Genomic DNA, 10,919 nt, shown 5'->3' with positions numbered 1-10,919 from the left:
TGTAATTTTATATAATTTTATATAATTATATGTAATTATATATGAAATATTTTTTTCTGGATTGATGGAACTAATAGCCTCAAAGTTTTAAGAAAAACCTTACTTTTTCTCTATAAATCAGCATCCAAATTGTAAATTCGATATTACTTGAAAAATTAGTTGATATATATTAACGGGACTTAATTAAAACCACTCTAGAAATTGTTTAGATTTTGAGACATCATTTTAATTTTCAATAATTTTCGACTTAAGTAAAACACGCCACTTTTCTGAGAGAGAAGTCGATTCTTTCATAAAGTTATTGATGTTTTTCATATATGTGTATTATTACTTATCTTCGATCGAGTAGTATAAATATGCTTTACGGAGTAATAATATAGGAAATCGGTCAAGTTTTTTTTTTATCGTAAGAAACTAATAGTAAACGATATGATAAAATCTGCATAGGTAAAACATATTATCTCGAAAGAAAAAGATGCCGCGTAAAAAGCGTCATTGTTCGATATTTTGAGAACGATAAACCCAAAAGATATCTCGGTTGCACAAGGTTAACGCGTTTGACATTTCTATCAGCTGTCGCGCTCAATATGGCTGCCCGCGCAAGACGCGTTTTCTTCCGCAGCATTGGAGAGACGCCTACATTAGATCGAATGTGGTGAACGTGATTGAGATGCTCTAAATTGTCATAAGAGTATTTCGACTTCGCAATGGCGGGTAACGATGTAGTACTGGAGGGATTTATATGCCCTATATGCATGACCGATTTTAAGGCACCCAGTCATTTAACAAAGCACTTCGAGGACGTTCACAATGATGATCCGGAGATCCTAAGATCTCTGAAAGGTATGCACGATTCTTTCGCAATTTATTTGTCAAGAAAAAATTTGTAGAAGCCTGCTTCTACAATTTATTAAGCTTGTAAAATGTGTACAGAACAAATGCCAAAATATATTGGATTTTACTCTAGATTTATTTGGCAAAGCCAAGAAAAAGATTTTGAAGCAGGATGATATACCAGAAACATTTCCAAGCGCAATACAGCAAGACAAGAGACGGAGTCCTGAAATTAATTGGGGACCACAAGAAATAGGTAATGCAGTGATACTGATGAGCCAAAGCTGTCTTTCACAAGAAGAAATAATATTTTTCATTAAAGTTTCTAAATAATCAAATATAGATTTTTAGTTTTCTAAAATCGGTATTTAGAAATACTGTATGCCGCTAAATACATAATTAAATTTTATATGATGTACATTTTATTTAATTTCTAAAAACTATTCCAGGTGCAATTACATCTCATACGAGATATTTTAAGGATATAAGAAATGCTCGATTAGAAAGATACGCATATGAAACAAATAAACTTCTTATAAGGTTAGATAAATTATTAAATAACTTACCATCGGATCCTGTCGATAGAAAAGGTAAGAAAATACATAAATTACTTATCCACTGATATATCTCATGATATCTATTTATATTTTACATACAATTAATGTAAATAAAAATTTTTATAGTTCATGAACGTTCTATTGTTCCATGGATTGATGAAAAAGATGTGAAATTGTGTCCTAATTGTGCTAAGAGTTTTCATTTGGCAAGGCGAAAACATCATTGTAGATTATGTGGGGCAGTCATGTGCCATAATTGTACGATATTTTTGTCCCTGATCGATGCACGTATGTAAAACATTTAATATTATTTCGGGTGCTTTTCAGTCACGGATAATATAGAGTAAAGAAAATTATTTCATTTTTGTTTAACGTTAGCAAACATGGATGTAATGATTCACTGTGGCTACTTTCCTTTTAGGAAACAGTCAACACAAATGTCGTTCTATTTTTCTTGGTATAAATAATTGAATGACGCTTATGTCAAATGTATCTCCTAAAAAGGAAAGCAACCTATTGTGTCACTTATGTTTTTTACTGAAAAGTACTTCTAATTTTCGAAATAATTTGTATATTCTTAAAATTATGTTTAACAAAATTAATTTTTTTTATAGGAAAGATGACTAGTCCCGTATCGATACAAGATGATTCTGCTTTGTCTCCTATATCAGAACGAACATTTCCCGAGAGAATAGCACGTGCAGGCATAGGTCTCTCAAAATTAGCACGGTCACCTTCCAATGGTAGTTTAAATAGCGTTTTATCGTTGGTCAATGATTCAACTAGTAGCGAACAGCACTTTAGAGTCTGTACTCACTGTATAAATTTGCTTGATGCAAGGGAAATGCAGAAAGCCAAGCAATTCGATAAACCAATTGTTTGTGAATTTTATGAGAAAATGAAGAAGTACATGAACGAAGCGTCGCAGCATTTAGCAATGTACAACAAAATGTGGGAATCGCTAAAGTATGTGAACTTCCATTATATTTAAGACAACGTCAATCTATCCGTACCATATAATATACTGCATTAAAAAAATTATAATATACAGAGCGACTTCCTTGATGTGCAAGTTATCAATTATAAAATTAGTATTGGAAGAATTTATATTAGAATGCTCTTAAAATTATTTTAGAGAAGGCGAGACTACATATAGTTTAGAGGATGCACAATCATTACGAGTCAAATTGGCAAAATTGGGAGAAAACATAGATGCCACCAGCAAAAGAATTCTAGTCCTTGGCGTGAAGAAAGATGCAACGGATTCGCAGGAGGCATTGGGACAAGAATTGAGACTATACCAGATGGTTAGAACATCAGCAATGATATTTTTGAAAGAAGAGTTATTAACTTTGCAACCCTTGCCCTCGGTAGAGGAATATGAAGTTTTACAAGAAGAACGCCAGAAAAGGATAGAAGCCCGAATAGCATACGAGTGGCAGTTGGAGGAAGAACAGCGAGAGAAACCAAAGGAACAACGCAAGAAAGATACATGGAATTTGGACAGTAGTCCATCTTTGAAAACCAGTCAGGTATATTAACAAATTAGAGCAGATGATTAAGCAAGGGAATTTTCCAAAATATAATCATATTTAATATTAAATTCATAAAAAGCTAAATATTCAATCTATTCTTTTTTATAGCTCTTAGCTTTTTTCATACATATTATTTTAATTAATGTGAAGATTTCTCAAATATATATATATTTTTTTAAATGATTGAATAGTCTAAGATTTACATTTTATTGTTGGATTATTGATTATTTATTGATTCTGATGACTCACGTTTTATCATAAGTTTACAAATTTTTAGGCGCAAGTAATAGTGACTCAATCTCAAGGCTGGGGTCCATCTCATATTACACCCATCATGTCTTCATCTATGGATCCAATAATCGAACAAATGAGCAATCTTCGCGCATACATTAAACAGGCCCGTGCTGATTGCAAGTACGATGAGGTTGCAACATTAGAGAACAACCTTCGAGAACTTCAAAGTGCCTACTTTGCTATGAAACAAAGTAATAGCAATGACGGATAGACATATTAAAACAGCACATTTATTACTTAGGCATATAAAATGTTGAATTCTTCTATATATTGTATATATATATATATATATGCATATATATAATTATTACTATTAATTTGCAAAATATTTAATAAATTCTCTTGAATCAAAATCTTAAAATTCATAGTCTACAGTGGATAAATACACAAGGATATATAGTCCACAAGATATTTTAATATAAAGACTCTTTAATAGTGTTTATATTCATTAATATCACTTATATTCACTTTTTCTATATTTATTCACAAATTAATTAATGGTGTCTTAACGACATAATCTTTAATTGTTCTTAAAATGCATTTCGTACAAACATTATATCAAATTTTTTTTATAACACTACGAATTAATTTGTGTAAATATTCGTAAAAAATACGAGAAAATTAATTCATTGTAAGGACTCTCTTAAGGTTTTTGATAATTTATTGGTACAAGATAGACAAATACATCTTATTTGAGTGGAATAAATCGTGAAGAATGAGTAGCACCAATACCAGGTCTACCATGTTTAACAGGTTTGTATGTAACAGAAAATTCTCCAAGATAATGGCCGATCATTTCTGGTTTGATTTCAACTTGGTTAAAGGTTTTACCATTGTATACACCAACAATCGAACCAACCATTTCTGGGACGATAATCATGTTACGCAAATGTGTCTTTACAATCTCAGGTTTCTCGTTAGGTGGAGTCTCCTTCTTTGCTTTGCGTAGCTTCTTGACAAGAGCCATAGACTTTCTTTTCAGGCCATGAGAAAAGCGTCTACGTGCTCTAGCATGCATCAAATCCATCAGCTGTTCACTAGAAAAAATTATTAGTTGACGAAGTTCCTCATTCATGTTAACAAATATTCCATTTATTTCAAATTAAAAAAATTTATATTATAAAAATAAAACTGTTAATGTACAATTAAATAAGTATTGTTTAATTTTTAAATTATTAGAAGTGATTTACGAGCGTAGATTATAATTCTTCGTAAGGTTAAGTAATTGTTATATAGGTTAAGTTACATTCAGAAAATCAATATTACTTTGGCATATCCAGGAGTTGATCAAGATCAACCCCTCGGAAGGTGAACTTCCTAAAGGTCCTCTTCTTTTTTTGAGTTTCATCTGTCTGTAAAGAACACATAGAAAAAAATAATTTGATATTTAGATACAATGACAATATAACAACCAAATATATGGGTACATCAATATTATTCTAACGGTATACTTTGACAATTAAGTAAAATGTATGATTCATGTAAATACACTTTGCATAATGGATGTGTGAGGATTTCGTGGATTTAATATTAAATTTCGAAAACTCACCTCTGCCATTTTCGCGATTCTTTGAAGAGACCTGCGTCAAAGAACGGTAGAATACAAGAGAAAAGAACACGTTTTTCTAGCAACAATTTTCATGCGCATGCGCGATCACGTGACCATTCTGGATAAATTGTATCATCAATAAGATACATTAAAGACTGTCAACTCACAACAAATTATTGTAATTATCACCAGGATTTATAGTGGAAGCACTAGGTATTAATCAATTTTGTAATTTTTATTTGAAGATACAGAATCAACCCCTGTGGGTATCAATTATGAAATTTTTTTCTTAGGATGAAAAATGAAAAGTGAAAATTTTAACCATTAAAGGTAATGGAAAAATTTTTTACTTTTCATCCTAAGAAAAAAATTTCATAATTGATACCCAGGGGTTGATTCTGTATCTTCAAATAAAAATTACAAAAGTGAGCAAATTTACTAGGTGTTGACCAATGAAATTATCAGTATTTTAATAAATTTGTTTACTTTTGCAATTTTCACATTGTTTTAAGATAGAGAATCGATCTCTCGCATACAGAAAGCTTATTAAGCTCGATGTTCACAATGCTAGAAATTCGTCCGAGATTTAGGAGAGAGAAAAAATTAACAAATCACATTTGAACAATTTGATCACATGCCCATTGTGATTGGTTAATTATTTCCTTATCCGAGGTCTGATTTCTAGCATCTCGTGGACACAAAGTTTTACGATTTTTGAGAGCTGGTTTCATCTCTTGGTAAATTTTACCTATTGGCTAAGTAGCAAGATGATCCAATTACATGAGCGGATTGCCAAATTTATTTAACAGGTAAAATTTAGAAAGAGACTCTGGCCTAGTTTCCACCAAGGGTTTAAACTGGATCAGAATGTAAGAACCAACCAACTATAGTCGAGTATTCCCCTATTAAGAGCTATCTACAATAGAGCTATCTAACAGTTTGCAGACGCATTTGCGACAGCCAATCAGAAGCGTCAATGGTACTAATAACAGCTTTTCCTTGGCTGTCGCAAATGTGTCTGCGAACTGCGTTCTGCGTTTGCGACTTATATAGATAGCCCTTTACAATCAAACGACAAGGGAATGCTCGACTGTAATTGATTGGTTTTTAAATATGTCCAATTTTGAACGTTTTGACACTTTTCTATTATCGACTATGGATATCAATTTCTCAATTATCAATATGCCTGTTCTTTTTAACTGAACTTTTGCACCAGTTCGTCTTTTTTCCTTTTCTCTTCAGAAGGAAAGAAGAAGGAAGAAGATAAATTGGTGCAAAAGTTCAGCCAAAAAAAAAACAGGTCTATGGAAAAATATTAATAGAAAAAAAATTAGATATTGTATGTACACTATTTGTTCCAATAGCTTTTTCACTCGTTTAATAATATTTTTTCACAAGAATTATTTGAATAATTAGTTTTCAACATAATTGAAGTGCTCAGTCTATGTTTATTAAAGTCTATGGACCGGATAGTATAGGACAGTGACTGTCATCAGCGCCACGCGGACATTAAGTGATCTGATAACCGAAAATATTACTGTGTAGGAAGATGGTCGAGAATTATATTTGTGTTTGTTCAATTACTATTCTCTTTCTCTCTCTCTAGTTGAGATTTTTTTATATTTTACGTAAGAATGCGAATTCAACATTTTCAATACTGTGACATTTGATCATTTAGTATATAATTGAAATAATAAACGGTGAGGATATATTAGGTCATATAAATATGTTTCAAAAAGTTATAAAAATCCAGGAATAAGCAGTTTATTTTTTAACGGAATTGTATTTTTATTATTTGTATATTATTAAAAACGAACTTAATATTCATCACGATGTTTTGTACATAGAATCGTCATTGATGTCGTCGAGTTTTCTAACACAATCGCTCACCACTGAAGTATTCTTCAGAAATGCCAATGGAATACAGTTAACATTAGAAGAAAAAACAAGCTCGAATTTGTCCAATGTCGACATCATAAACTTTGCGTTGCGAAGTGAAAAGCATTTTAATGTCAATTTATGTTTAACGTTAGTTTGTGCAATTCTTTTTATATGGTTTGTGTCAGGAACTTCAGTTCCTCTCATCGTATCAGTGTGTCTTTTGATATTACAATGTAAATCATTCGTCACTTCTATCAAACAGGGTAAATTTGAATTTTTAATGTAAAGTCAAGTTTCTGACAGAAATCATCTTATAATAAGATAAACAGATTGTATTTTTTAATACATATATTGTGTTTTATAGATACATTGTTGGTTGTTAAATCAGTAGGTGTACATATCGAAAATAAAAGAGGATTTGGTATATTTACATCGATAGAATTCCTACCATGGGATACAATAGAAGATATATTTATCAATGAAGTCATAAAAGGAGTAAGTTTGCATGTCTGCATTTATATTAAAAATAAACTAATTCAAACTTTTAAATGATTTTAGCAAAGAGTGCTTTATTGTCTTACATTTATTGTGAAAGAATCAATTGGTAGACAGGATTCAAGAAGATTAGTTCCACTATTTCAAGATCTATTACCCGAAAGAAAATGCCTGGAATACATATACGAACCCTTAGCCAATTTGATTGGCTCGACCAAGAAAAAGAATCTCTGCTAACTATTCCTGGTGCTTATTGGCTATGTCATAAAAAGAATATATACAAGTTCATCTTTAGATATCATCGTACAGTGAAGTAAGATAATTAATAAGACATTAGTATTATCTTATTAATTAAAAAAAAATTTATTTACATGTATTTTTAGAAATACCATACAATTTTCATATGGGCGAGAATTATTAAAAATTGTACGAAAAATTATAAAATGTCATCCAACGCAAGGTCAACAATTTGGCACGCAACACCTTCTTGTTACTTACAGTATCCTTTTTTTATTAATATTCGATTAATATTCTTTTCTTGAATAAGTCCTTATTTTAATGTATAAATTCCTTTACTCTAATACAATTAAAAATACAGATTGTACATCTTGGACTCGACAAGATAAAATGTTTGCAATAAAGAAATTTCAGCAACGAACGAATGCTGCAGCATTTTCACATGCGTTTGTATTAACTATAAGGACTTTTCCTTCGTTGGAACACTCGTTATTCGATTTAAAATATCCTATTGTCAAAGAAGCTGACGCAGGTACTACATTTAAAGATCTGAATATTTCCTTGGACACCGAAGAAAAAATTATTAGCGATGTGATATCTGCCACTAATAAGGAATCTTCAAGGAAGGATACAGCATGTCATACTAGAGAAATACATGCAAAGTATGCCATTGAGGACATGATGTTAAGTAAAGCATTGGAAACAAAAATCAATTCTTTTCAAGATAATACAATGGAGTCTGCGTCTTTACGCGAGAATCTAGATAAAAGAATTGAAAATACCACAGCTCAAATGCAGTTTGTTGATAAACATAATAAAGAATTTCATAATGACGTACAAGAAAATAAATATATAGATTGTAATACCGAAGGATATGACATAAAACAAAATATCGATTGTGTTCAAGAACAATCTTTAAAAACAAATGAAACAAATGAAATTGAAAAGACGCAGAAAATGAATGAAGAAATAGAAACAGAATCGGCATTAATGCAGAAGCAAAATCAACAAACACAAGATATCCAGAAATACAAAATATCTTCTTCATTAAAATCTTCTCTTACAGGAATGATAACAGGTAGCAACAATGAATGCTCATTAAATAAATTCAATTTTGATCAAAAATTGATACAGAAAGATGATACTTGCACCATCATTAATAAAGACAATTTAAATAATAATAAAAAGACGATCAGTGAAAATATAAATTCTAACAATGTATCACATCAAAATTTCATTGAGAAACAGATAAAGAATTCGAAATTCAACTTAATTATTGATCAACCGCAAAAGAATCTGCAGACCGAGATAAAGAATATAGATAAAGATTGTGTTCCAAAAACGATTGAAGAAAATGATAAATCTATATATATTAACCAAGAAGATCATAATGAGACAAATTTAGAATTCCAAGAAAATAATAGACAATGTACTAAAACTTCAATGGATATTGATGATAAACAGTCGGAAAATCATATGCACAATAAGTCGTACAAAACTCGTAAACAAAAAAGTAGGGAATCCGAGAAAAAAATCATACCTGACAAAGTTTTGCGCTCCTCTAATATTACTGATTTAGTAATGGAAGGTTTAATGTTTACTATACGACAAGATCAGGATAGTGTAGCCGTTATTGAACAAAAAACTAAATTAGAAATAGACGAGGTCTTAGAAAATTCGGAAAAGGTAGAAACGAAAGCTGGAGAAAAATGTTTATTAAATTCAAGCTTACTAAGGTTGGAAAACTTGGTGACTATGATTGACTCTCCGCGCAGTAAAGATGAAGAGCATAAAAATCACCACGCAATCGGCAATAGTGCAAATCTATCGCCTTTCAATGTTTTTCCTAATGATATATATAATGATGTATATAATGTAAATATTAATGAGGTAGATACAGGAATGAATGAATCAAATGTTTCTAATTATGATAGACATAATACAACGAAACATTTAAATCCGTACCAATCACGATGGCAACATCAACGCGTTTCCTCTAAGATTAGTAATAGTTCAGCAAGCAGAATCTCGATAGAAAATCGGGAACAATTAATGGAATGGCAAGGCAGTGATAATGAGCAAGATACAAATTATAAAAATAACATCGAAATTAAAAAACAAGAACATTATTCCTGGGATAATATTCCTGAGATTTCGCTGTCTAAGAAAATAAATGAACTGCAAAATACAGCGTCATTAATTAACAGAAATATCGAAGAGATAGACAAATATGATAAATCAATGGAAGAACAATATAGTTCAAATTACTCGTTAAATTCAAGTAAGATGTCCACAGTTTCTGTAATTTCTGAGGACTCTAATTCGATTGAATTATCTCGCCGAGAGGCAAATGCTCCGAGAATAGTTTCGAACGAATCTATTACTGTTGAACAAATGTCACCAGCCTTGCAGAATGTTTTGCGACATAGATGCAGAGCACGCAGGTTTTCTTCAACGACCAGCAGTGGAATGTTTCAACAGAATGAACAGAAAATGCAATCTGTGGCATTGACAGAAGACACAATTTCCGAAACGGATATCTTGGAAGATAAATGTACAGATTCCAACATAGTAAATATTACAATTAATTCGAAAAAAATTAATAATAATGGGAAATCTTGTGCAATGATCAATAAGGACGCTTCGGAGATGAATAGAAACACACATGAGAAGAATTCGAAAGGAAAGAACGGAACTCGTCGTACTTTACGAAGTTCATCGTCAAAACATGATTCGCCAAGAAAATTACAGGATATCACAGAAGAGTTTTATTACGACTTGATGCATGTACACAACAAAGACAATGCCATTCGGAAGAGATGTCTCAGGCAAAAACAAAAATCTTTGAACAATCTCGACGGCATTAAAAGCGGCAAAGTACGTATAGAAATGTTGAAGTTCATTCAAGACATCACGGAGGGTGCTAGAGTGGTGGTGAAACGGCTAAATATAGACAATAAATCTAATTTATTAGAGAAAAATTCTAATTTAATTTAACAATGTACTCTCATTAAAAATTTATTGCAAAGTTATAAGAAAATAATTTTGTTATATTTACACTCATATATTCTTTATTGTATATTATATAAATACATTGTTCTTTGTAGCTGCACTGAATTACACATTACTAAAGCTCCATTGATAAAGCTCCTTTCACTATCGCCAAATTTTAAATACATTTTAGTTAAATTGTAATATATATTAATTTCATTTATTTCATTTTAAGTACAAGTGATAATAGTTCAGTTACAAACAACAGACAAATTATTGGTAAAACATAATGAATTATGAATAAGATGATTGTGACTTCAGATTTTTAGCGTCTTACTCTTATCCTGATTCTAATAGAATTAGTTAAATATATTGTTACATTAATATAAATTACATTAATATAAATAATACATTTTTATTAGGGACTCTTGTATTTTAATTTTTTTCAAAAAGTTTATGGTTAAAGAAAGATATTTTTTTCCGAATTTTTATTTATTTATATATTTTTTTATTAAAAGGAAAAGAGTATTACATTTTCTTGTAAAC

At 30.7% G+C, this 10,919-nt stretch overlaps 3 protein-coding genes across 3 annotated transcripts; 2 read left to right on the top strand and 1 right to left on the bottom strand.

The window, feature by feature from the left end:
* The first annotated feature begins 403 nt into the window (after positions 1-403).
* LOC108745451 (rabenosyn-5) lies at positions 404-3,508 on the top strand. Its single transcript, XM_018481613.1, has 7 exons — positions 404-843; positions 968-1,090; positions 1,284-1,424; positions 1,518-1,679; positions 2,006-2,357; positions 2,527-2,923; positions 3,204-3,508. The coding sequence occupies exons 1-7, from the start codon at positions 708-710 to the stop codon at positions 3,429-3,431; spliced, it is 1,539 nt and encodes a 512-aa protein (XP_018337115.1). The 5' UTR covers positions 404-707; the 3' UTR covers positions 3,432-3,508.
* Positions 3,509-3,845: 337 nt separating this feature from the next.
* LOC108745634 (40S ribosomal protein S15) lies at positions 3,846-4,860 on the bottom strand. The gene is made up of 3 exons (XM_018481915.1): positions 4,770-4,860; positions 4,487-4,572; positions 3,846-4,257 (listed from the first exon to the last, which is right to left on the bottom strand). The coding sequence occupies exons 1-3, from the start codon at positions 4,776-4,778 to the stop codon at positions 3,909-3,911; spliced, it is 444 nt and encodes a 147-aa protein (XP_018337417.1). The 5' UTR covers positions 4,779-4,860; the 3' UTR covers positions 3,846-3,908.
* Positions 4,861-6,383: 1,523 nt separating this feature from the next.
* LOC108745633 (putative uncharacterized protein DDB_G0282133) lies at positions 6,384-10,385 on the top strand. The gene is made up of 6 exons (XM_018481914.1): positions 6,384-6,469; positions 6,617-6,913; positions 7,015-7,145; positions 7,259-7,458; positions 7,529-7,644; positions 7,744-10,385. Exons 2-6 carry the CDS (start codon positions 6,628-6,630, stop codon positions 10,377-10,379), a joined length of 3,369 nt encoding a protein of 1,122 aa, XP_018337416.1. The 5' UTR covers positions 6,384-6,469; positions 6,617-6,627; the 3' UTR covers positions 10,380-10,385.
* Positions 10,386-10,919: the final 534 nt, after the last annotated feature.

This window comes from Trachymyrmex septentrionalis, unplaced genomic scaffold (genome assembly GCF_001594115.1).
Source record: "Trachymyrmex septentrionalis isolate Tsep2-gDNA-1 unplaced genomic scaffold, Tsep1.0 scaffold14, whole genome shotgun sequence".
NCBI classification, from domain to species: domain Eukaryota; kingdom Metazoa; phylum Arthropoda; class Insecta; order Hymenoptera; family Formicidae; genus Trachymyrmex; species Trachymyrmex septentrionalis.
Note: the sequence above shows the minus strand (reverse complement) of the source record. Positions and strands in the feature narration are given on the sequence as shown.